Below are 27,361 nucleotides of genomic sequence, written 5' to 3' on the forward strand. Positions count from 1 at the left end.
ATTGATGAGTCTGTTTCAAAAAATGAAGTGAACATTCCAAACATGTTGGGTTTCCTTTCAAAACCTGGGATATATCTGTCATCCTAAAATGATCTCAAACCTTCTTAAGTCTCTCAGTGTTGTTAGCCTGTACCACATGGTTTGGCTCTAGCAAGTATTGTCCTTAGAAGTTTCCCAGAAACAAGCATGGGGTGTGTCAAAATAATCCAGGATTATAAAAAGAATGTAGAACTTGCAAAAAAGTAGGGACTTAATAAATATTTGTTGACATAAGAGGTTAGAAGGTGATAAATGATAAGAGGAAAATATTCTTCAAGGTCAGGAACCCTGGTTTGTATCTCAGCTCTGCGATCGCACAGCTGGGTCCTTGGGTTAGCTTATTTCTTCTATTTCATCCTTATAGGTAAAATCTGACTTTTCTTTTAGTTGGGTTTCTTCCCTGAATACATGCTGTGTGGCTTGCATTAGACCAAGCTCTAGGTGTTTAAAGGTGAATAGGACACAATTTCTTTCCTCTAGGAGTATGGTGGGGAAGGCAGACATTTAGATAAGTAATTTCTTTTCATTTACATTTGTATCCACATGTAAACCAATTTTTCATAAGAACAAATATGTAATCATATATACAAGGTATTCTAAAAAATGTATATACACTTTAATAGCCGATTCTATTACATTTTGAAAATGAAATGTATTTTGATAAACACTGCCTTTATAATTATTCAAAGTATGGCTACATTTTTTGGGACACCCTGTGTGTGTAGATATATATATTTTATCTTAAGTCTGTTTTTTCTTTTTTGCTTCAGATTTTTCATGTTTTCATGTCTCATTTTTGATAACTTGTTTTTTGAGAAATTTTCCCTTTTTCTAACTTTTGAAATTTATTAGCAAAAAAATGTCTGTAATAGAGTCTTATAATCTTTTAATGTCTATAGTCTGTTGTGGTATATCATTTTTCATTTCCGATATTAGTCATTCATACCTTTTTTCTCCCACACTATGTTAACATTTTTTTTTTAGTCTTTTAAAGAACCAATTTTTGACTTTGTTGAATTATGTCTATTGTGTTTTTTCTACTTGATTACTGCTTTTACCTTTATTTCTTTTTTTCTGATTTATTTGGATTTGGTTTGCTTTTCATATGTATTTCAGTTTTAATATATATTGCTAGGTGGCTTTCAAAATATCTATAATACTTTATATTTTCATGAACAGTGTGGGAAAGTACGAATTTCTCCATATCATCACCATCAATAGAATTATAGATATTTTAAATATTTTGCCTTCTTCTTAAACAGTTGAACTTAACATACTGTGGTTAGTGCTAAGAATGCTGTTTGCACAGGAAGTGGCAGTTTAGCCCACTTCGGTCTGGGAAGGTTCCTTGGCACAGGTGACATCAAAGTTAGGTTATAGATGAAGTCCAGAGGAGTTTGTACTAGATGGTCTCTAAGGTTTTTTTCTAATTCCAAAATTCTAAGAATCTAAATAGGGAATTATAAGAAAAGATAAAATTTGAGAATTGTAAAATGTTATACTACCTTGTCTCCCATCTTGAGCTCCTTTAGCAAGTGGCATAATAATATCAGAAACCTGAAATGTCTGTTTTCTTTTCTAGAAATGGAGGCACTCCTACACAGCTTCATATGACATTTATGACTTAAATAAAAGGTCAGTGGCTTCCTCATAAAATATATTGTTCTTTTAGTGTAATTAAAAACAAAAATCCCACTGTGATTTATTCATTTGGTAGTTGTTTCCTTTTGTCTTTTTTCCAGGGAGCTGATTACAGAAGAAAGAATTCCAAATGACACACAGTTGATCACATGGTCACCAGAGGGTCATAAATTGGTTAGTGAATCTCTTTTATTGTCAGAAAAGCAATAGCTCAGGTCTCTCATATGTAGAAGCTACTAATTCTGATACACAGTAGACACTTAGGAAGCCAAAACTTTATCAAATGTAATATTATTGCCTAAAATAATACTTTACTTGTCTAACATAGTAAATACAGTTCCTGAAAGTCCCTGAACTACTATTAGGAAGTTGTTTATTTAATGGGAAAATATTCAGAAAGCTCTTAAATTCTAATTTCTGTTGTGCTTAGTTGTGGGTTTTTTGTGGTTTTTTTTTTCTTTGCTGTTGTTTGTGGATGTGTGTGTTTTTTTTAAAGTATACTTGTTTTCTGCTAGTTCTGTGACCTTCTCTGTATTGCTATAGATATATTATCATGTTCTATAGAGCTAACAGAATGTTAAATTCCAAAAGAATCTAAACAGGAAGACAGAATGTTTTCAGTAGTTGAATTTCTGCCTCCCAGTGTGCAAGTGCACTCCCTTAGTCACCTCCCCCAAGAAGAAATGCAAAGCACACATCATTCTATAGAAGTGGTCAGTCTTCTAGGTCTTCTTATGTACTTCAGCATCCAAATAGTGGTGGCTGTCAGCTTCCTTCTTTTTAATAAATTAAGAGTGTTTTTAAGATTAATTGGGGTTATAGCTTGTACACTGATACTGCAAGAATATGAAGGGGAGGGCGTAAATGACTCTTCATTTTGCCCAAATCGAATAGCCTAAGATAATCATTACACTTGCACACCAATACTGTTTTAGGATAAAATAAATGATAAATATTCTTTTGGACTTCAGAATAAAATATATTATACCATGTTATTACATGTCAATATTATTTTCATTCTTTCTAGGCATATGTTTGGAACAATGATATTTATGTCAAAAATGAACCAAATTCACCAAGTCAGAGGATCACAAGGAATGGGAAAGAAGACGTAATAAATAATGGAATAACTGACTGGGTTTATGAAGGTAGAGACTTTAAAGTGTTTTGAAATAAGAAAATCTGTAAGTTTTTAAAAATAGTCAAACATTTCTTTAAAAAGGAAGAAATTCAATGGCATTCAAAAAAGTTGCATTTTTAATACTGTCATCAGATTTTTTTTAGCACAACACCAGGTCTCTCACAGGAGAATTTCTTAGCAGTAGCTAGTGCTGCTTATGTATGTCCTCATTGTCTCTCAATGGTCCTGTTGTCTTCAGTCTACTGCTACAAAGAGCCTTTCTGTGTAGGTAGCTTTTCTGCTTTTCAGAGACATAAAAGCCTGCAGATTAACATCAGATGTTTCTCTAACCAGGCCTACCTACTACCCCAGAAGTTACCAAAGTAACCTAAGTACTCCCACACAGTCCAAAAGATGCCAAAATATTGTTTGGAGGTTGGGGAGTAGAGGGGAAGAAAACACCTGTTTTAAAAAAGATTTGTGTTCATTTGAACTTGGACAAATTATAATTTCCTTATTTTAAAGAATAAGAAATAATTAGAAAGGTTTAAGAAAAAATGGGTAAAAAAAACAGAAATAAACATGATAAAAAGGATTTTTTTTCTTTTAGGACAAAGAGTTTTAGGAAATATTATAAAAACATTTTTAGAGACTTAGAAAATAGAAAAACAGTTGTCATATCTATGGTTGCCAAGGTAAAAGGCATTTTGAGACTGTTCCAAACTGTTCACAAAGTTGCCTCATATTATTAAAGACTCCTCCTTATTACTTTTTCATTGTTAAAAATATAGTTTTTCTTCACAACCAAATTTTGGTTGTCTCTCAGTTCAAGTCAAGTTTAAATAAATGGATAACATTATTTACCAAAAAAAATTACTTTAAAAGAAAGATAAATTCCCATAGTTCAGAAATAAGTGTTTACCCGGCTGGAGTGGGTCAGTAGTTGAGCATCAACCCATGAAACAAGAGGTCACAAGTTCAATTCCCAGTCAGGAAACATGCCGAGGTTTCCAGCTCGATCCCCAGTAGGGGGTGTGCAGGAGGCAGCCAATGAATGTTTCTCTCATTGATGTTTCTGTCTCTCTATCCTCCTTTCCTTTCCCTCTAAAATCAATAAAAACATTTTTTGAAAGAAATGTGTTTGATTAAAACTTACAATGAAATATACTAAGATTAGTCACTTAGAAATTGAAAAACATCTTCAACACTTGGTGGACAGCACAGCCTCCAGGATTCCCAATGTGAGCAGGGTAAAGCCTAGTCCCTAGCTGTGACCTGACCCTTCCTCAGGAACAGCGTTGTGTAAGATAAGGACACCCCCTAGCACTAAATAAAGTCTTCTCTAAGATAAGCTGGAGGAATCTCATTTTGCCTGTTCATGACTAAGCCATTCACAAGCAGAAGAGCTTCACAGCTCCAATGTGTGCTTATCTCTAAAAATGGGATTTTGGTCCCTACAGGGAAATTCCTACAATCGGTTTATACATTTACAAAGGATCCATACTTAGAAAAGAACACACCTGTTTCTCCATGTATCAGGTCTACCTTATCCTCTGCAGCCATGAAGAGTTGTTGGGATTAAAAGAGAGTACATTTTGAGGGTCTGTTTGTTCTTAAGTAAGAGAACAAACAAAGCTGCAAGGTCCAGACAGGTTCCTGTGCCACACTGTGAAAGGTCACTCCCAGAGGAGCTTCTACTCTGGAACTTGTGCCCTTTGCCTCATTCCATGCCCTCAAATAGATTTAACTCTTAATATCTTTGTTTTCACTTTGTCTTATTTCATGATTTTCCAATTGATTATTACTTTAATGTGTCTTTTTTAAAAAAATAATACTTGCCCAGCAGGGCGTGGCTCAGCTGTTGAGCGTTGACCTGGGATCCAGGCGATCGGGATTTGATTCCCGGTCAGGGCACATGCCCAGGTTGCGGGCTCGATCAATGACTCTCTCATCATTGATGTTTCTGTCTCTCTCTCTCCCTCTCCTTTCCTCTCTCTGAAATCAATAAAGATATATTTAATAATAATAATAATAATAATACTTTATGTCCTAGTATGAAGTTAATTATGTGACATTCACTCTTGAATATGAATGTAATTTACTTCAGAGCTGATAATGAGAATTTTGGTGAAAGCAAGTACGAGAAGGGATAGAGAAAATAACTATGGAAGATGGAATACTCTAAAATCGATAAAAAAATATATTTTTAAAAAGCCACAGTCCCTGCTGGTTTTTACAGCCTAAAGTTATGGGGACTTATCTTCCTGGTACTGGAACCCTAGGTTGGGGCGTCTGGTGTGGGGTTGGGACTCCTCTTTCCTCTGGGCTACCTCTGTAGCTGAGATACACGTCCTGATTTTTATCTGTTGCCCATGGGTGTGTGACCAGCTTGTTCCACATCTCTGTGCCTCCTATCAGGCTCGATGTAGCTTCTTCTTTAATTCCTTAGTTGTAGCACCTCCTTTCAGCTAGATTTCAGATGGTTCTGAAAGATGGTTTTTCTGTAGTTTAATTGTAATTTCGATGTGGTTATGGGAGGATGCAAGTACCGCATTTACCTACACCACCATCTTGACCCAAAATTCTCAGCCAGGTGTAGTTTTATAATAATTTTAATAGATCATCGATATGGAAAAACATGTTCTGTATTCCAGATAACTACCAATTCAAAACATAGAGCACTACCTGCTACCTGGACTTATAAGAAATTTTCAAAACCATAACCTTGCTATAATTATATTAATTTTATGTAATTGCATCTTGATCTTAGACTAGAGCCAATGAGTAGAGCCACAAGTAGTGAGACATCAACAAAATATGTAAAGAAGTTCTTAGTGGGAAATCTCCTTGCCTTGGAATCACAAGGCCTGCAATCTAATCCATTCAATCCCTCTCAGCTTTTGTTGCCTTCTCTGTAAAATGGGCTGTGAATAGACTCACCCAGGGATCTCTGTGAAGATTAAATTAGATAAGCGTTTTGTAAATTCTAGACTGCTACATAAATGTACGTCAATGATACAGGTATAAGCTAGTCAAAGAGGGAGCAGGCTTCCTTACCAAGAAGAAGGTTTTCTGCTCTAGATATGCTGAAATAGGCAGGAAGGGGTAGCAGAGCATGGAAATGAAAGGCATGGACTCAACACCGAACAAGCCTAGGTTCATTCTTGATTCTATCAATCATTGCCTGTATGGTCTTGGGAAAATTACTTACTCTCTTTAAGCCTAACTGCCTCCCTTTGCTCATCTGCACAGTGAGTTATCATGAGGATTAACTGAAATAATAGATGCCAGTTGCTTATCAATGCCTAGTGCATTCGTTACATGCTGCTGCTTATTATTGCATTTTTATTATTATTAATACTGTAGCTACTATTACTATTATTGTTATTATTTAAAATAAGCATTTGGAAGAAACTTGTAAAAACTTATAAGGAAGCCCCAAGAATCAGAAAAGCTATTGGGATAAATTGTTTCTTAATTCTAAGGTTCAAGTTTCTACGCTTTTGTTTTTACCTTTACATTCACAGCAGAACATAAGATTTGTGGGTTAAATCTGCATAAAGGATAGGAGTCTCTATCCAGTCTACTTGAATCCTCCATTCCCAGTTGATAAAAGAGGTTCTGGCATTTTAAGAGCTAGCGGTTGGAAGTCCCATGAATAGACTTCATAATAAACATAGGAAGGAGCAACCTTTGCCAGAGCTTGAGAACAAATCCAACAGTGTTCTGGAAATCAAGACCTTTCATTTCCTTTGCATCCCTCTCTGACCCTCTTTTCTCACCCATCGGCTTATATATCAGAGGAGGGTGTTAATCCCAGGGAGTCTTCAGTTTCTAGGCTAGGTGAAGGAGATGTTTCTCAGCAGAGGTCTCATGGAGCTCCTCGCCATTCTAAATCCATTCTTCCCACACCTTGTTTGTGCCAAGAGTAGTAAACTCTGGGCACCGTATTGGTTTAATAGCATGGAGCCACACACCACCCACCCGGCTGGGGAGAGTATGTTGGCATGTTGACTGTTTGAAAATTATAAAGGAGAATCAGCCCTTATGTGAAATTTAGTATGTTTTGCAGCATAAATTTAGAGGATTATAAGATAAAGAAAAACATGTAGAGCTTATATTAAATATTATGTGCTAAAATATTCTAAAACAATCCAACGGGTTACTTATTTTTGTAACCCAGATCTATCCTTGAAGATTTTATTTTGATTCATTTGTATTACTCCGATTTTGGAAGCCCAGCAAATGCAAAGCGATTCATTAGTTGAACTCTACTGTAATTACTAAAGCTAATGAGAACAATATTTTGAATGCCAAAGCCAATTTATCATCTACTTCTTGTAACAGAACAATTTATGTCTTTTTTCAGAGGAAATCTTCAATACTCACTCTGCTCTGTGGTGGTCTCCAAACGGCACTTTTTTAGCATATGCCCAGTTTAATGACACTGAAGTCCCTCGTATTGAATTCTCCATGTACTTTGATGAGTCACTGCAGTACCCAAAGACTGTGCACATTCCATATCCAAAGGTCTGTGCTCCTATTCATATAGCAGTTCTGTGATTTGATGGGAAGAGAATGGTTTCATTTAATCCTTTCCTGCTAATGAAAATATTGTCAGTCTCTCTTCAACAGCTTGCTGTGATTACTCTTGCTGAAGTCAACAGCATCTGGCAATTTTAAAGTATTTTTATTATCCTAGGAAAGAGTGTGATTTAAGGTTTTGTAATTTCTCCAAAAACTTTGAGGAATGACAAGACGAAAAAGATGGGGGAAATGCTTTTGAAAGAGGTAGGGGGACTGAAAATGTTTGAATGGAGGAAAAGAGAGGCTATAATTGAATCACAAGCTCATCTCATTTGTGGAAGTTGGAATGTGCCCTAGATGAAGTTGAAAAGCTTGATTATATATCAGGTTGTATTACTAATTAACAGATACATGACTAGTTTTAGTGGTTCTATTATAGATTTGGCACTAGTGTTAATTTCACACATCCTACATTTGGAATAATAGTGTCATGTCTTGGTTTTCAAGGCTGTTCTCCCCCTCCGGATGCATGTTTATGAAAATTGAAAAGCTTTCTCAAGCAGTGTAAGCTGAGGAAGAGGGGGATTTAAAAGGAATCCGCGATTCTTCCTAGTAGCATAATAATAAAGGCCACTGTATTGTCCATAGGAAAATCTAACAGTAAAGGGTTGCTTTGCTATAAGCAATTTGGAAAAAGGATTTTTATTTTTACCAACTCTCTCAATTTGTTTTATGAAGAGCTGCCATTTTAGGAAGACAGAGGAAGTTAAACGAAAAAAAGATCAGAGACTAAATATGGAGATGTATTTTCAGTGAAATGTTATTTTTTGAAGAGTGAAACTGGCAAAAAACAAACAAACCACAAAATGTTCTTACTAAAAATACATTATTTCTAACTAATTTGTCAGTTGAAGATCTATGTGTGTATGTAAAAAGGTTTTATAGATTTCTGTCATGGTTTATTGTAAAGCTCCAACTTGGTGAACCTGAATTTGGAGTGAAAATGACGGCTTCCTAATTAGCATTATTGGCTCTTAGCTCAGGAAAACGAATTTTCCTGGTGGATTGTGTCTTTGGCTGAACCCAAGGAATTCTTTCTAATGGTCAGCCAGCTGACTTCTTGTCTTTTGGAGTCAGGATATATTTGCAAAATACCAGAAATTATTTTAAGAAATGTATCCTTGTTTGCATAAAGTATACATAAATTATGAATATTTATTATTTAAACAGGAATATTTCGGGCCTATATATGTTTCTGCCTGAACATGAAAAGGTTGCATTTCATGACCCTCCCTTATGTTCATTTTACCTACATTAAATTGTTTGAATGTGTCTGTTATAATTTTATGGCTGTATTGCAGACATTTTTGGAGTTTTAAACGTGTGCAATGATGTTATATTTTTTGTCAATACCAATTCCATGATTGTTTTTTCCTAGGCAGGAGCTGCGAATCCAACTGTAAAGCTCTTTGTTGTAAATACCAACAATCTCACCGCACCAGCTCCTGCACAAATCACTGCTCCTGCTTCTATGTTAATAGGGTAAGACAGTTGACCTAAATTCATGGGTAGTTGCATAGCTTCCAGGGGGAACATTTTGAAAATGATGAGCAGAATCAGTGGCATCCTCCCTTGGTGTCACCCAGGCTGGCAGTCATACATTCCTTCACTTAACCACTCTTTGTTAAGCACACTTGCTGTCTCTGTGCTGGGCAGGTTCAGGGATCTTGCTGCACAATGAATAGAGCAGCCAGAGTCCCGAGTGTCACGGAACCTACGCCCAAGGTGAGGAAGGTGGACATGAACTAGGGAAACAAATAAAGATCTATATGAAATGTCAGGTGGTGACAAATGTTATGAAGACAACCAAAGCAGAGCAAAGGTAATGGGGATGGGGAACGGAAGGGGTGTCAGGAAGGCCTCTCTGATGAGATGACCTGTGAGCATTGATGTGAAGAGAGGGGGTGGAGGGTCTCTCGCAACATGGATAGCTGGGGGCACCGTATCCAAGCAGAGGAAGCGCAAGTGAAGGACCCTGCGGAGAGAGCATGCCTGGTGCATTAAAGGAACTACAAGGACAGGGCGATCGGAGCCATCCGAGTGAAGAGGAGAGTGATGGGAGTAAGGTCAGGTCACACAGGCTTTCCAGGTCCTCCTTTTTTTTTTTTTTTTTTTAATATATCTTTATTGATTTCAGAGAGAGGAAAGGAGAGGGAGAGAGAGATAGAAACATCACTGATAAGAGAGTCATTGATCAGCTGCCTCCTGCACGTCCCCCAACTGGGGACCGATTGGGGATCGAGCCCGCAACCCAGGCATGTGCCCTGACAGGGAATCGAACCCCAATTGCCTGGATCCTAGGTCGACGCTCAACCGCTGAGCCACGCCCGGCCTGGCTCCAGGTCCTCTTAAGAACTAGAAAAACTCAGGGAAGCTGTGGGTGACGGTTAGGGAACCTCAAGATGCCGATGTGCCTCAGGATGTCAGTTGCTTAAATAATCCTTGGTGATTTGAATTCTGGTGTTGAACACCCGTAGCCTCTTGTTATTTTCCTGTAAAGATAGCCACCATATTACATGCAATTCAGGGCTATCAAGTGGTCCCTTATTCATGTCTTCTGTTTCTATTGGTTCTGTTGTTGCTTTTCAATAATAACTAGCCTATACTGAGCATTCACTACGTGTCAGACACAGGGCACTGTCACGTGCTTTATTATATTAATCTTCAAAGTAACTCTCTCTTTCCAACAACTATTATCTTATGCCTGTTTTACAGATAATAAAGGAGTCCTAAGACGTTGAGAAAATGGCTGAGTAGGATTCTGTATTCAAACCTATCTTTCTGACTTGGAGAAAAGAGCTTGTAAGCATTCTGCTCGGTGCCTCCCTCTGTGCAAATTCAGCTTGTGCCCTCAGGTTCCTGACGCTGTCAGTCGGGCCATATACATAGCACCCGCTTCCTCGGGGTTGCTTTTACTGCATCAGGCATGCTGTCAGCTTTGCCATGTAGTTCTTAATCCATTGACTTGTTTAGAAATATTTACATTAACTTTTTATTCTGGTGGGGGGAGACCAGTTATCAGTAAACTTAAAAATATATTTTTCCTGTGTTTGTCCAAGGGTATAAAAATTTACCTGGAGATTCTAAAATCTGCTGTTTGGTCCCATCCAGCCATCTCTTCAGTCAACATTGGTTGAGCACCCACTATTTACACACAAAAACGTCCTCAGATTGAGCTTCTGCCCTTCTAAGATTTATGATCAGGTAGAAGATATAAAACATTCTGATAAATGACTCCAAGAGCAAATGTGATAGAAGTATAAATAAAAGTCTAGAGGCATTCTAGGGGGAGAGGTGGGTTTTTCATGACCCCAGGAACCAAAGAAAGCATCCTGGAGAGTGTGCAGATTGAACAGGTAGGATCGCAGCAGGGCACAGTGGGAAGAAAGAGCACTGAAGTGGGAGGAGCCCGCATGGGAAAGTGCGGGGCTGCCCAAGAAAAGAGCAGCAGGGCCTGATGTGACCTCTTGGTCTACAACCAATATCTGTCTGAGGGGAGAATGAACCATGAGCACCTGCTCTGAAAAACTTTACATTTAGAAAGGGGCTTTCGACCTCACCAGTATTTGGCAAACTTTTTTTAAAGACCCTGAAAACTTTGTTCAAGTGAGATAATACACAGCAGTGCAGAGTCAGAAAAACACATGGAAGGCTGCAGATCCAGTCCTCACCCTCTCTCCTCCCCCGATGGAGTCTCAGGAGATAAGACAGAACCTGCAGGGCCTCCAGAACACTACTATGAGAGACAGGTGAGAGGACTGAGGTCCAGAGAGGTAAACTCATTGGCTCAAGGTCACACAGCAAGTTAGTGTGGGAGCTGGTAGTAAGAGAAGTCAGCACCTGCCAGGCCAGAATAATAGAATAATTGAGTTAAAATATATTGAGTGTTTCCTCTGGGCTGGGACTGTGCTTGGTGTCTGCCTCCTTCTCATTTAATCCCCACATACTCCCTGTGGTGTCATTTACACGGCCATTTCACAGATGAAGAGATGGAGTCCTCCCCACTTAGAAATCACTTTCCAAGGGGCAGGAGTAAATCTCTGAGCCCAAGAAACTTCAGTATTTCTAAGGGCTTATTTTTGCCTGTGTAGTTCTTTGTAGCTATTCTTTGTAGTTCTTTACACCACACTCATAATGAGGGCTGCCTCACTCAATGAGGATATTTGTGTGGAACATGTTTTACCAAAGAATTGTTTTTTGGAAATGCCACAGGATATGTTATATGGGAAACCGCAAATCTAGCTCTGGTCTGTTAATACCAGTAAGGACCCAGCTTTACAAAAATCCCCCTTGAGATTCCCTCTGTGGAAAACGGTCTAATACATGGTAATGCTCCGTTTTCTGGCCTCACGCAAAGATCCAGCAAAGCCAAGTTAATCTAGGCAAGCTATGCCTCCTAGTAACCTGCCCAGCACCCTATGCTGCGCTGCCTGGCAGTCACTAGTTCCTGGAGCGTGCCCCTGCCAGGATTCTTTCCTCCTCCGCCCAGGCGCCCATCACTAACTTTCCTGTTAGGCCATGACCTTGCACCACCAAGCTTCCAGCAGATGAAATCCTACAAGAGGATAAGGCTGGTTTGCAGTTTGTCAGGCATGTGCTTCCCTGATAACAAGTGAGAAGGGCATCCGGGTCACTCTGCCAGCACCCAAGCCTGAATCTGAATCAGGGTGAGCCTCCCTACTACCCTCACTGACTCAGAGCTCAAATTGACTGAATTTGTTAAGCTGGGCTTTTGTATTGACTACTTATGCTGGAAATTTGAGACCTCAAAATATTTGGGAGAAAACAACATATAATTTAAAATCATCAGTCTCCTAACTGCTTTATTTAGAGCAGTGCTTCACATTGCTGAATTGAAGTAATGAGTTCTATAGGTAAGGGCCAATCTTTAATATAACCAGTGCCTAGCAGGGTGCCTAAGACAGAGCAAATACCCAATTGATGTTTATAGAATAAATAGATAAAGTTCATGTATGGGTGGATGGATAGATGAGGTACATTACACATGTGACTTTGTGTGTGTGAAATAGTTTATATAGTTGGCACAAAAGATGGTCTTCAAAATGACCTTGCATAGCAATTCCTGTGTTCTGTCTCCTCCCAGTCATTTGCAAATTCTGTGTCCTGCAGCTGGAGGACTGGGGAGGGAGAGTTCTACTGAGGTTACCCAACCCAACATCTGCTTAATGGCTCCTGGGACCCATCACACCCAGCTCATGACCTGTTCTCTGCTCCTGAGGGACACAATAGATAAAGACCTGCTATGTCTCCTCTAAACAGTTGGTGACCCTGGGTCTATAAAGTATGGACAACAGGGTATGGGACTATCACACAGGAGATGAATGAACTAGATAGAAGTACCCTGGAAGCTGGTGACACCCACCAGAAAGGAGGCCGATTAGGAGCTCGGATTTGCTCCATCTCACCCCACCCATTCCTCTCCTCAGCGATCTGTCAGCGGCCCTGGGAGGGTTGGCATCCCTGTCAGAGCAGAGGGTGGCATGGAGCCCAAGGCCAGCACTGGCAGGACGCCTGCTTCCTTGGGTGATTCGCTGAATTAATCACTGCACCGTCTGCACTTTCTCTTAGTAGCAGTTTTCTCTCCAATATTCTTTCCAGTTAGTTATGTATACCTTATTTTAAGCATCTTTAATATACCAAAAGAAACATTTATACAAATTAAGGGCATTAATGTCATTCAACAGACATTTACTAAATACCTACTGTTTGTAAGGCAACAGTCCCTTTACCAAGGGATTCCCTGTGGTGTGACTTTCAAAAGCAGGTCTCTCCCAGTGCATTCAAATATGATTTGCTTTGTCAAATTCAGTTATTCAGTTTACACACACTCTCTAGGAATAGATAGATTTCCTAGAGTGAAGAATTTTATCCTGAAAAGAAGCACAAGGGTGAAACTAGCACTGTTTGCCAGAGGGATGGGTAGAGGTTCTACAGAGGGAGCGACTGGGAGTAGAAAATCTGAAGCCAACTGCTCAGTTTGCATCCTGGCTCCAGCATTCTTCAGCACATGACCTTGGGCAAGTTACTTACCCTCTCTGCACTGCCATTTCCTCATCTGCGAAACAAGAATTCTAATGTTCCTTCCACATACAGTGGTCATCAGTTTTATATCGAGCACTCAGAACAGTTCTTGGCACCTAGTAAATTCCACATGGGTGTGACCCATTATTACGTCCAGAAATTACTCCATTGCTCCCTATTCCCCTTGTACTAACCCTGTTCCAGAAGTTAGAAGAGCTGGTTGAACTGCTACGTCAAACCTGGGGTAGGCAGACACTGTCTCAAGCAGAGGTCCAGTTGCTTGCCCAGCTCCTCTCCTACCCCTCCCCCAACATTACATAACCAAATTCTACTCAATAGTTGCCTCTCTGTTTTTGCAGAATGAAATCAACATGGAGTGTAAAGTATAGTTGATAATCCTGCTTGTTGGGGGTTTCTGGTTTTAAAAGGAGACTTCAACCTTTCGTGAAAAGTACCATTGAACCATTGGTTTCCTTATATCTCTTTCATGACTCACTGACATCTGGTCCTGTCATGATCTCAGCTCTGGGCTGGGATATGCACCCTTATTCTGTCTTCTCCTCATTCCAAATCCTGATGAGAAACCGTAATTGAAGAGAAGTGTGTATACGTTAGAATTAAAAAATTACTGTGCTTCCTGCTGGTGAACTGTCTAACTGGGCACTCATAGGGTGCAGAGTGCACCTTGGGCTATGGGGAGTGACAAAGGTAATGGAGGATACAGGTTCATGGACCTTTGATCTAGAAATGGGCAGGGAAGATGCCAGATGCGTGCGAGTTTCCTGGCAGATTTCCCAAATTCCATTGCTCAGTGTTTTCAAATGGGGAGAAGTTACTTTTCTATGGCTGATTTCCGAACCCGATAGTATAATTTATGGGTTAGTAGATAAAGCGTTCAGTATCAGGGGATCCACTAATCATGTGTAAGAGTTTTCTTCCCCCCTCCTCTGTCCATTCCCCCACCAGGACACTTTAGGAAAGGGAAAGGCTCTTTCTGGAGCCCAGGTCCCTAATGGATGTCCATGGAACCCTTGGAAATTGTATGCATGGGTGTGGAGATGCCCCCCCGCCCCAAGAGAGGTATATAATTTTAATCAGATGTACAAAGCATTTTTAATCTAAAACAGTGAGAACTGCTGGTATGGAGCATACCAGGGCCCACTGGGCAAATGCTGCCTCCCAGACCGTTTTTCTATGATCTGCAAGTTCGAATGATTTTTACATTTTTGAATGGTTGGAAAGAAAAATCAAAAGAAGAATTATACTTCATAACATGGAAAAATTACATGGACTTCAAATTTTGGTATTTCATTGGAACTTTGGGGGGTAGTGAAAATGGCACCAGGTGTTAGACTGGTGGGGTCTCACTGGACCTGGGTTCAGCAACCTCGGTACTTGAGTTCCGGCTAGGAAAGAACTCCGAGCCAGGACTCCAACTGTAAGAGAACATTTATTTAGAAAATCACAGAGGTAGAAGAAGTAATTCATGGAAAAAATGGACTGAGGAAGCAAGTTATAGAGGCAAAAGATGGGCCCTTGGAACTTAGAAGTGAGGAAGGTAAAGGTGACTGCCTGGGGGGGAAGGGGAAGGAGAGGAGGAGAGGAAGGCCCTGGCATGCTCCTGGGAGGGAAAGCGCACTGGGTCCTCTGTCCTAAGGGTTTTAAGGGTAGAGGTTTTAGGGGAGGTCCCAGGAGAAGATCTCAATAGAATATTCAGGAGCCTTCCAGGGTGTCCTTTCAGGGCCAGGGTTTCCACTAATTGATTGCTCGGCACCAGGGCAGGGGGTCATTATTAAATGCAGCTGGTCCTGAGGTCAGCCTTGGCATTGCTTGTCTGGTTTCGCTGCGTTTCTGGGCTTGGAGCTGAAATACAACTGAGGCCTAGATGTTATCTCTAAGGAGCAAAGGTCAGGGGGTCCAAACTGAATGATCAGCACTATGCTAGGGGAGGAAAGGTCACCTTGGGGACGAGGTTCCACCCTACAATTGTCCTTTGCTAGGCACCCTGAGCTTTCCACCCTGATGACCTTCTGTACCTAGCCCATTGTCCTTGCTCTGCTCCTGTCTAACTGCCTATCACAGTTTGTTTACTTACTGTGTCTGGAAGGCGGAGTAGAGTAGTTGCAACAGAGACAATGTGGCCCATGAAGCTTAAAATATTTACTATCTGGCCCTTTACTAAAACTTTTCTGACCCCTGGTCTAAAAAGTTAATTTCAAAAAGTTTCATTTTCTATCTTATGTTTCATTCTTCCATTCCCTTTGCAAGTATTATTTATTCCCTGTCAGATTTATTTGCCTTTCCATTTCCTCATTTAACACCTCTGCATTGGGCACAATGTGGAATTAGACTAAATGGGGAGCCCTTGCTCCTGGGCATGTGAAGAGTTTGCACTCTCAGACCCTGCAGCCTGTCACCTCAGGATAAGCACCATAAGACGGGTGAGAGTGGCGTAGAAGGCGGAGTTTCCTAGAAACCATCCTGAACAGGTGATGTTTGAGTAAGCCCTGAAGGAGTTAGAGCTTGGCAGTCATTTTAGACTGAAGGACAGGTGACCAAAGGGGGCACCTGGGAATATGGGCAATGCAGATGAAATAGTGACTATCTGTTCTTAATAAGCAAGACAAAGGACTGAAGTGGAGGGGAGTCCCTGCTTGTGGAAATGAGGTGCTTCGCTGCCGGGTGAAAGGGGTTGGTCTTCTCTCAGTGAGTGCCACCTTTGTGGGGATAGCCTAGAGGCCCTCCTACCCTGGTGCACGAGCACACCCTGTCCCCAGCTGTAAAAGGGGGTCAGTGAAGTGGTAAGTGCTCAATAAATGTCTGTTGTTTGATTTAGTGTCTGTGAAGGGACTGGAAACAGGAAGTGATACGTGAATTCTGAGGCAGGAGAGACCTAGTGAGGCCACAAAGGACAGCTAGGATGTTTTTCCTTTCTTCAGTGCTGTATCCCTCAGAATTTTAGTGAGTGCTTGCTTCTTGCAGGTATTCTACGAGGTCCTGGGATGCCCTGCGAGCGAGGCCGCTGTGACCCTGCCTCAGGGAGCTTGCAGCCCACTAAGGGACCAGGGGAGGGTGGGTGGAGCATGTGAAGGAAAGAGCAAGGGAGGGTTTCAGGGCATTTATGGGGAAGATAATAGGGCCACAGGGCTGGACTGGAAGCAGGCTTTAATCAGACAATGGAAAGGAGTGATTTAAGAATAGTTATACAAAAGCACTGTGGGAGAGCAAATAAAATATCCAGGGCAAATAGTGTTAGGGAGGCTAGCAGAAAAGTAAATTCTTTTTTTTTTTTTTAATTTTTAAATTTTATTTTTGTTTAAAATATTACAGATGTCCCTTTTTCTCCCCAATGACCCGTTCCACCCCGTCCCATCACCCTCCCCAGTCCCTCTCCCCACCATTGTCCGTGTCCTTGGAAAAAAGTAAATTCTGAATTCTGTGTACATGTCACTACACATCAAAAGGTAGCTCCAAAAACTTTTTTTTAAAAAATAAATCTTTATTGATTTCAGAGAGAGGAAGGGAGAGGAAGAGAGAGAGAGAGATAGAAACATCAATGATGAGAGAGTAACTGATCGGCTGCCTCCTGCATGCCCCCAACTGGGAATCGACCCAGGCATGTGCCCTGACCGGGAATCGAACCCCAGTTGCCTGGATCCTAGGTCTATGCTCAACCCCTGAGCCACACCCGGCTGGGCTTCCAAAAACTTTTAAAGGTATATGTGGGGGGAGGATGCACTGCTAGAGATATCTCTATTTGTATAAATTTATTTTAAAATACCAAAGGGTTTCTTAATTTCTTCACATTGTTCACGTTTTGACTCTTGGGAGGTTTTTTTAGAATATAATTATTTTATTTTCAAAGTTTGTAGAGATATGAGTTAATCTTATTCCCCTTTGTAAATGAAAATGAGAAAAAGATCAGCTGAGGTTTCACCCAAATAAGAATAATTTTCTGGAGAAGCATGTCAAATTACCAGAAGACACTCAAAACTCTGTCAGTGTCACTGGCCTCGTGGTAATGTTCCCACAAGAGAGAAAGGCGAGGAGAAATGTTGCCCCTGACTCCTTGGCACCACCAAAGGCCAAGGTGAGGACTGGAAACATCTGAGCCACGATGTGAGTCACCTGTGCCAACCGCCATGTGATTTAGCTGCTCTTTTTCTGTCAGATTTTTTCATTTCCATTTAAAATTCAATTACACTTTGCCCTGACTGGTGTGGCTCAGTTAGTTGAAAGTCGTCCCTTGAACAGAAATGTTACTTGCACAAGTTTCAGTTTTGATCCCTAGTCAGGGTATGTGGGGGGCAACCAATTGATATTCTCTCACATTGATGTTTCTCTCTCTCTCTCCCCCTCTCCCTCCTCTGTCTCTAAAAAATATATATATATATATATATTTTTTTTTTAATAATTAAATTACCCTTTGAGCTTTAAGAAAAGGCATAATATTATGGTGTTGACACAGCCTGTAGAAAATTTTTATAAAAATTATTTTGAGTCAAACAGAAAATACAGCTGGAAGCAAGATCTCACCCGACTGAGGGAAAAAATGCTTTGGAGATTAGCAGTTTGTAGCTTCTGTTATGAATTTGGAATTACGGAGGGCACATAGGGAAGGCTACTCGAAGTGGGGGAGGCAGCAAGGCAAGGTTGTGGTTGGATTACAGGATAGTTAAGATTATGTGGTGGTTTTGCTTCTGAGAGGTCTAAAAAGAGACATTTCAAACATGTTAATTTAGATGTACTAAAACAATGAACAAGGCTTGCTTAAGGCAAAGCTAAACCTTTTACCAAGAAGTTATATGCCTGGGGCATGACTACTCACCACGACCTGACCAGTTAGGAATTTAAGATCAGATCACCCTGTGAGGTTACTTTCCATAGAACCCTTTTCATTCACAATGGTATTAAATGCTTTCAACAACCATTTAAAATTGTATTGCCATTAATATTCATTTCATTGAGTAGAATATCTATTTGTACCAAGATCTGGAAATAATTATTTTCCCCTTCCTCTTTCCTTCCAGGGATCACTACTTGTGTGACGTGACATGGGTAACCCAAGAAAGGATTTCTTTGCAGTGGCTCCGGAGGATTCAGAACTATTCAGTAATAGATATTTGTGACTATGATGAGTCCAGTGGACTGTGGCCTTGCTTAGTGGTAAGGTTGAATGGGATATTCTGCTCCTAAACCATGTGTCATCAGCAAAGGGCTGTGCGAAAACCGGGAGAGAGCGAATGTTTGGGAACCAGGAAATGAAGTTTGAGTTTCTGTGCTTTCCAACTCTTTGTCTGACCCTGAGGCAGTAGTCCTGACTAACTTTTAGATACTATAATCTCTTATCTGGTGGTGCTTCTACTTCACTTCACTCCACTCACTAGTCATACTGTTTTGGAGACTGTCACTTGGGAAGGGTGGTGATTTGAAACCCAGAAGATAGAATTTGATGTCAAAATTCAAAAGTCTGGGAAAGTCGGGCTCTGAGAGGTCAATGAAATGTATTTCAATAGAGAAAATACAGGGAATGGGGAATGACAAGCTGAGTATATATGAAACAAAACATCAAGAGGCTACAGATTTATACTACACTATGACTGTCTTTAAGCAATAAACAGCTTTAGAGTTTAAATAGATAACTACCAGTCTGAGAGGGTGGCAACACTGAAGCAAATACAAATGTTGATCCAACCTTGAGGGGCAGGGTTGGGGGAGCAGGGTGTCCAGCCAGGAGACCACAAGGACCAGCCAGGTTGGTGGATCAGGGTTAAAACCCCTTGCGAGCCATCCCTCTCAGGAGGAGTAAAGCCTAGTATAGGTTTCCTGGCATAAGTCAGGGACACTTCTACAAACTGCTTTTCTGGTAATGGGCCCTACACCCCATCCCACCCTTGCTGTTCCCATCCTGGTTGGGTGCAGGACAGACTCTTCCCTCAGAAAGTTTGGGCACCCTATATTGTGATTCATTCATTCACTTCTTTATGCAACGAACATTCAGTATCTATTACATTCCAAGCTCTGTGCTAAGCACTGGATATTAAAAAATAAAAGAGAAAAAGAGACAAAGAAAAAAGAAAAGAGGGAAGGGAAGGGAAGGGAAGGGAAGGGAAGGGAAGGGAAGGGAAGGGAAGGGAAGGGAAGGGAAGGGAAGGGAAGGGAAGGGAAGGGAAGGGAAGGGAAGGGAAGGGAAGGGAAGGGAAGGGAAGGGAAGGGAAGGGAAGGGAATAAATCATTAGTCAGTATGCCTTTCCCCAAAATGTTTATGTTCTAGTAAGGAATATCATTATAAAAAATCAATAATAATAGTTACCATTTCTTGAAAACTCACAGTAGCTGCACACTGTGGAGACTGAGGCTCAGTAAGGTTAGGGAGCTTGTTAAAGGCACACAACAACCAGAATGCAAACTGTAAAACCCAAGTTCTTTGCTTCCTGACAATTAAATCATCCTAATATCAAAGTATTATGCCTAGCAGGGTATAAGGAAGGTACAAGGAATGTAGAGCAAAGAAATATGATCAACTTGACTGAGAGCAGACCCAGTGGGATGGGAATGATGTGGAGGAGACCTGGAGCCTTCTGGAATAAGTGTCATATGCTGGGCAGATAAAGGCACAAAAGGCCCTATGAGTAGAGGTTGTGCAGTGTGAATAGCTTGGAGCATGCAGGGTCTGGGGGTACATAGGACTAAGGGTTGAGAGAGAAGGACAATGGGGAGAACTGAAGTTAGAGGCCCAGAAAAAGGCTCAGGTGCCATTCTGAGTTTGGACATGTCTTGTAAGACATGAGAGCCATTCCATGGTTTTAAATAGGAGAGAATCATAATGGCATAGAGCTATCTGTTGCCAAATGAGATAGGCTCGGGGTTAAAGAGGGTGGAGAGCTAACTGGAAGGAGAGAAGAGCAGCAGGGTCTCCAACCAGGAGATCAGGGCAGTGTACCAAGGAAGGCCTGAGGCCAAGACCTAGGGCAGTAGTGGTGGGCAAAGACAAGAGAAGTCAAAGAGCTAGATGACAGGGGTTGAGGGAGTGACTGTCCCCTCAGAAGAGTAGGAATCTAGAATGATTCCCACGTCTGTGGCTTGGGTGAATCGGTCACTAACCAGGAGAAAAATGATAAGGAAAGCTGGTTGGGATGGAAGAAAGATAATAAAATTATCCCCGTTCTGTACCTGTTGAATTGAAATGCCAGTCAGTAGGGCTTCCAGGGCAGCAGGTGGGTATGGACCCAGGGCAGAGCTCTAGGTAAGAGAGGTAAATTATATAATTATATAAAAAATACTAACACAGATACAAATATATGAATGGAGAACGTTTTTAATTATTTTAAGTGCAATTTTACTTATTACTCCAAATTATGTCTGAAGAATTGAATTCGTATCTCACTTCTTCTTAAACCACTGTCTTTGTCTCTTTTCCCTCCCTAGAAACAGCAACATATTGAAACGAGTACTACTGGCTGGGTTGGAAGAGTAAGTGCTTGTTACAGGTTTTTCTGTAATATGACTCAGATACTCAGAGCTATTTGATATGTAGATATACCCAACAAGGGCCCTATGTTTTTTGCTAATAACAGAGATACATGTTTACCTGTTTCTCAAAATATTTAAACGCTCCCTGCAGAGATATCTTTTTATAAAGAATATATAACATGCTCAGTTGGAAAAAGTAAGGGGACAAGTGGAAAACCAATGACAAGCACATGCTTGATCTTAGCCCAAAGGCCAAGAAGCAATAGTGATGAGCGGACAAAACAAAAACCATCCTCTAGGCAAACTGGAGCTCTGGGCAGGTTAAAAGCACCCGTCTGAAAGGCGGCCAGAAGGCCGAATGTGCTCATTGGCCTCATACTTGAAGCCAGGTGCTTCAGAAACAGAAAACATGGTTTGCGTCCATAGCCTGCACGAATGCAGACGGAGATGTGACTACGTGCATCCAGCCGAAATCCAGTGGCATACACATCAATCCCCCCGAAGCCCTCTTCGGATGCTATCACACTCGTGTGGACTCACACTTGGGTGGGTCCCAGAGGCAGCGCTTTATCCAAGAAAGCGCGGTGGCCCTCAGCGACTTCCCAGGCCTCCAGCTCCTGCGCCGCGGGATCGCCCGCCGTGTGGCTGCGGCCGGGGAAGGAAGCTCACGGCTGCTCGGCCGGGGAGCTCCAGCCGTCGTGGCCCCTCGTGTGAAACGTGAAGACGGAATCTCACCTAATTTTTGTGATCGCTTCTGTTAAGCCCTCTGTAAGAGAGAACCAAAGTGACACAGAGCATGTCAAGATTTCACATCCCGTTGGGTACTGATGTGAGCCCCCAGGTTCGGGAACACGGCCCCTTCCAGCTGGCCTGGGAGCTCGGAGAGCATTCACACGTCCTTCCTCAGGCATCGGTTGGGCAGAGGAGAGAGGTTTGCCAACACGAAAAGTGGTTTCCTCCGTGGCAAGAGACATGCTACACTTCCTCACGACTCTCTGAAAAAAATATGTTTTTTCCTCTCTGTATTTAACCAGACAGATGCCACTTTTCACACATTTCTACTAGGCACAACTCCATCCAGGGGAAACAGGGAAATGTATTAAAAAGATAAGGCTGTGAACACAGGTCTAGAGAGGGGAATGTGTTTCAGAGCTCTGTAATGAGAACACCAAGTGTACTGCACGCCTCGGCTTGCTCCCTAAATGAATTCGCTTTGAATCACTAAAGAGAACAGGGAAGCATTTTCCTTCATTCCCAAAATGGGAGCTGATGAGAGAGGAAACATCAAGGGGGAAGCGAACCAACGATTTTAAAAGATCATCTCCTACCTGCTCTCAAATGTAGTAAGGAAATCGAAGTTGTAAAGCGACATATTCCTTTCGGGCTGGGGTAGATACTCTTCTGCTTAAACTACATTCTGTTCTGAGAACTATCTTTATTGAACTGTAAAAAATGGAAATTTTGTTCTATATTTCCATACAACTATTTTTTGGTAAACTGTTGATCTTATTCAGCAAAGTAAAAAGGCTTATAATAAAATGATAACTATATGAATGCTTGTGTATTGAAATATAGGGCACGTTTCTTATGGTATGTAGTCCAGAAATGGTTGAAGACTTTCTAAGTCTGACTTTCAAAAAGAAATCCATGCAAAAGACAGGCCAAAAAAAAAAAAAAAATTCTTCAAATTACAAACCCCTTCCAACCTGAAATAGTCAAAAATAATATTAGTCTGTTTCAAGAAAGCACATTTGTGACATTGAGGAAATTTACTTCTTCACACTGAAACACTAATGCTAATTTTTACACCTTTATGACCAGAAATCAGTTATCCTCCAAAGAGAGATGTCCAAGAATAACAGTGACCACTGCTATGTATTGAGTATCCTATATACACCTTTTTATGTGCATTCTCTCATTTACTCTGCATAAAAGAATTCTCTAGGAATTAGATCTTTTTGTCTGCATTTTCTAGAAGGAGAATTTTCTTTCGAAACACTCTGGTTTCATTTGGCAAGCAAATGAAGCCTGGGTTTTAAGCATAGGTGTTGTAATTTCTAAAACTAAAGTTGGGACTGAGATGAGACTAATGTGCTTTAATGTGTTTTTTGTTTTCTATTATTTTCTAGTTTAAGCCTGCAGAACCTCATTTTACCTCTGATGGGAATAGCTTCTACAAGATCATGAGCAATGATGAGGGCTACAAACACATTTGTTTTTTCCAAATACATTCGGATGTAAGTATTCTTACACAATTCCTTTCAGGTTGAGCTTCTTTTTTTTTTTTTTAAACTGACTTGAAGTGGAAGTCATTTGGTAAAAAATCAATAAATATGTACAAATCATCAGACTAATTCAAATTCCTCTCGGTGGTGTCTGGAGTAAGGTGAATGGGGTGGGGAGACCCAAGAAAAATACCTGAGATTATCTGAATTCCTGATAGAAATGATTTAATTCTCCCCTGAACCTCGATTAGAGAGAGAGTCTAATCAACCCCTTTTTTTGAAAAAATCCCATCAGAATTGCAGATTTATTACAAAAGGAGCCTGGGAAGTCATCAGGATAGAAGCCCTTACCAACGATTACCTGTGAGTATTCTAGGAGTAAACGCACTCATCGTAATCACGCCCTCTTTGCCCAGAAATAGGGGAAAAATCTCATACAAAGAAAGAGTAGTCAGTTTGGAATGTGTTCAGTATTTTTTTCTTCTTACATGCTGAAGCCTTAATGATTTTCACATATGCTTAGCAGATTTGATACCCTGCCACCAAGCATCTCTACCTCTTGCTCTTACCTGCTTTACATTAGAAGAGCTGTAGCCTCTTTTTCTTAACCATCCTGGAATACTGAACTAGCAAACTCAGGCGTTTTGTTGAATTTCAGCTGGCATTGAATTTTTGGTAGGCTTGGAGCCGCTATTTTATCTGTCCGTGTCTCGGCCTTACTCTGGAAAACGGAAAGCTTTGCAGAGGTTGTCAACTACCACGAGTTGGTGGGCAAGGGAATGTTAATTTTCATTAGAATTTCAGGCGCATTTGTAATTCTTGATTGGTCTTACCACAGAAGAATGTGGCCACTGCCCAAAGCAGTTTTTGAAGGTTCTCTTTAGAAGTGGCTTTGCTGCTCTCAAGAAGATGGGGCTGCTGCCCTATAGTAGTTTGTGTTTTAAAACTGAAAATATGGAAAACAGTACAGATAAATGGGATCTCAACTTCAGGTTCGTTGTCCAGTTAAATTTTTCTTACAGAAGACTTCTTTTGAGATTTTACTTGCCGCTTTAGTTAATGGAGCAAGCCCTGCATTCAGATATTTTAGTCTGTTAAATGAAAAGAATCTCCTATCTAGAGATGATTCGGGAAAGTGGCTTCTGGGGCGAGGGGGCGGGAAAGAATGACCAAAGGGCAAACATTAATGCACGTGCACTCACATGAGCACTAATGCTGGTGTTGAGTTAAATGGAGTGTGCTTGACTTTCCTTAAAAACATAATTAATATACACTTCATTTATTTTCTTCCCAGATATTACATCAGTAATGAATATAAAGAAATGCCAGGAGGAAGAAATCTTTATAAGTAAGATCTCTATCAAGTTGACTTGAGTCTTTTAAGCTGGTGAACAATTTCTTGACTCTTTTTTGGGGAGCAGGAGGGGGCTTATCTTAACTAATATATTAAACTGAAGTTGTTCTCAAATGCTTTTATTTCCTTATAAATCAATCTGCAGGTCAACAAAAGAGAATGACTTTATTAGATGTTTTGTAATATTTCCAAACACTGGGGGGTTTGAGGCTATTATGAACCAATTAATGTATATTTTTTACTTTTAAAAGTTTTCGAGGATTGCTTTGGCATTCCGATGATATCTTGGAATGTGGGATTACTCAATTCCTTTCTTCATTTATCCTTTAATCAAACAATTTCCAACATTGGTTTTACAGAATCCAGCTTAGTAACTATACAAACGTGAAGTGTCTTAGTTGTGAGCTGGATCCAGGAAGATGTCAGTACTATTCTGTATCATTTAGTAAAGAGGCAAAGTACTATCAACTGAGATGTTCAGGTAAGTTTGAACTGACTACTGGGAGGCAGATTAGCAGCAGCGGGTACCTGCAATGTCTCTCTGAAGTAGCTCCCTCCATCGCCCAGCTTGTGAGCTTTCCCTCCCCTTCCACTCCCCAGCTGATGGTCCCTCCTCTCTCTGGACAACCTTCTTTACCACTGTCCTGGCTCAGCATCTCCATCCCTGAAGTCTTTCTGTGTCCACTTTAGGAAACATTCTTTCTGCCCTGCTCAATTCTCCCCTTTTGAATCTGAGTTGTTCTTGAAATCATAAAAGTCCTTTTCACTCACGTATAATTGGTGAGTTAATCACCTTCCCTTCCCCCTCTAACCAAGAGGCTTGCTTTAGGTTGAAAACAGTCACATCCCAGAGCTCATGTATAGCAGAGGCACTTCATCCTTATATATGCACATCCTGTGGATTTTTAATTGTTATTTTATGCACTTGCCCTTTTAAATGTGAAAATGTATGTGGATGGTGCCTGTTACCGCACCTGCTCACTGTTCGATCTTCTGTCGCTATTGTTATTATTGTTTTTATTATAAACGAAGAAACCTGGACAAGGAGAGACAATGGGACTGTCACAGGTCACACAGCTAATAAAGGCACAACAGAATTCAAACAGGGGCTTCCGTCTCCCCAGCCCTCCCTTAAGCACTGTGCTAAAATAATTCTCAAGAAGACAAGAATCTGGATATTCTGCAAAGAACTGTTCCTCACCAAAAAGGGCTCTTCAAACCAGTTATCTGAATCTTTCTTTACTAGTGTATTTTCTTTACTACCATAGGTTTCTTTATGGCTCTTTACTATGACTGTTTTCAGTCACCATTTCTTGGCCATGTGTTTTATTTTTTTTTTAATCTTTACTTTCGAAAGTATTACAGATTTCCCCCCTTTTCCCCTGTTGACCCTCTCCCCCCATACACTCCTTCCCCCAAGCCATGTGTTTTATACTAAGCACCATGCTAAAAGTTTTACATTCATGATCTTGTTTGATCCTTAAGAAAACTCTATAATGTAGATAATATTATCCTCATTTTATATGAGGAGAGTGAAGTATAGATATGTTGTCCTAAGTCACAGAGCAGGTTAGCCAGGATTCAGACCCCAAGTCTGTATAATGCTTTCACTGTGGTTCTGACCAAGGTAAAAATTAATATTATCCAAATGCAGAAAATTAAATCGCTCACAACATAGCTTTGCTATGCATTACCTTCCACTCTGCAACTCCCACAGTTGGGATAAATAGTGAAGATATGGGAGGGTGAGAAAAACACTTTTGCGTGCCAGGAAGGAATTGCTCTTCCAAGTCAGGCGCGGTGCAGATGTGCCCTGAGGCTCTAGGGCTCCTGCGGGAAACCCGCCCTCCCCTTGGTGAGGTCGCTCCGAGCTCCGCCCTCAGGGGTGCGGGGCCTGAGGGCTTGTGCGGTCCTCCAGGACTGTGGATGTGGAGCAGGGAATCACAGCAGCTCTCCTGCGGCCGATGGCTTGGTGCACAAGTGAGGAAGTTGGGCACAGGCATGGTAACGTGCCCAGGGCACCAGCAGGGCCAGAAGTTCATTCCTGATTCATTCTCCCGAGCCCTGTGCCTTTCTGGTAATATTTCTCAGGCTCACACTCAAATTGCACTTATTTTAAGGAAGGAAAAACAGCTAACACTTATTAAGCCCCTTATCCACTATGATATTTATTCTATCAAAGTTAAATGATATCAAAATTCTATCAAAGTTAAATAGTAATAAATGCTCTATGTGAAGAATATGGTATCTTTTTAAAAAAAAAAAAAAAAAAGACTACACTAAATTGTATTTTTCCCTGATTCTGTTAACAGGCCCTAAACTCCCCCTCTATACTCTGCATAGCAGCAGCAATGATAAAGGTAAGCTCTCTTATTTCACCATTCGTTTTTTTAGGAAAGTGTGTATAAATAGGACCAATGTGTACTTAGGGTGGTGGGATTTTCTTTGGCTTTAGAGTGTCTTAACAGTGACATTGAGCACAAGGTTTATAATCTGACGCATGTATAGTGCCATCAGTGAATTGAGTTGTCCGCTTGTGCTTTATTGCTTTGCACAATCCAAATTCTTCACATTGTGATGAATTACCGCTATCTCGACTATTTGTTTAGAACTGAGAGTCCTGGAAAACAATACAGCTTTGTATAAAATGCTGCAGGACATCCAGATGCCAACAAAAGAACTGAAGACCATTAGTTTGCATGGAACAAGTAAGTTAAATTTCTCCTGGAACAGAACTTTTCATGAAAACACCAATAAAAATAAAAATAAATACAATAACTTGATCTGAAAATATGCATTTCAGAGGGTATATAAATCTAATTGAAGATTATTTTCCCATGAAATGTTCTGTCACAAGAACTACTAGTTTTACATTCTTTT

At 40.7% G+C, this 27,361-nt stretch overlaps 1 protein-coding gene across 1 annotated transcript in view; it reads left to right on the top strand.

The window, feature by feature from the left end:
- Positions 1-27,361, top strand: part of DPP4 (dipeptidyl peptidase 4) — a 75,148-nt gene that overhangs the window by 24,504 nt on the left and 23,283 nt on the right. The window contains exons 6-18 of the mRNA XM_087819397.1: positions 1,622-1,674; positions 1,782-1,854; positions 2,708-2,828; positions 7,170-7,330; positions 8,766-8,869; positions 18,460-18,595; positions 20,858-20,902; positions 23,032-23,139; positions 23,423-23,490; positions 24,422-24,475; positions 24,841-24,962; positions 26,794-26,841; positions 27,091-27,189. Coding sequence (XP_087675523.1) covers positions 1,622-1,674; positions 1,782-1,854; positions 2,708-2,828; positions 7,170-7,330; positions 8,766-8,869; positions 18,460-18,595; positions 20,858-20,902; positions 23,032-23,139; positions 23,423-23,490; positions 24,422-24,475; positions 24,841-24,962; positions 26,794-26,841; positions 27,091-27,189 — 1,192 coding nt within the window. The remainder of the gene's footprint in view (positions 1-1,621; positions 1,675-1,781; positions 1,855-2,707; positions 2,829-7,169; positions 7,331-8,765; positions 8,870-18,459; positions 18,596-20,857; positions 20,903-23,031; positions 23,140-23,422; positions 23,491-24,421; positions 24,476-24,840; positions 24,963-26,793; positions 26,842-27,090; positions 27,190-27,361) is intronic.

The sequence above is a fragment of the Miniopterus natalensis genome, chromosome 8 (genome assembly GCF_054644295.1).
Source record: "Miniopterus natalensis isolate mMinNat1 chromosome 8, mMinNat1.hap1, whole genome shotgun sequence".
Classification (NCBI taxonomy): Eukaryota; Metazoa; Chordata; class Mammalia; order Chiroptera; family Miniopteridae; genus Miniopterus; species Miniopterus natalensis.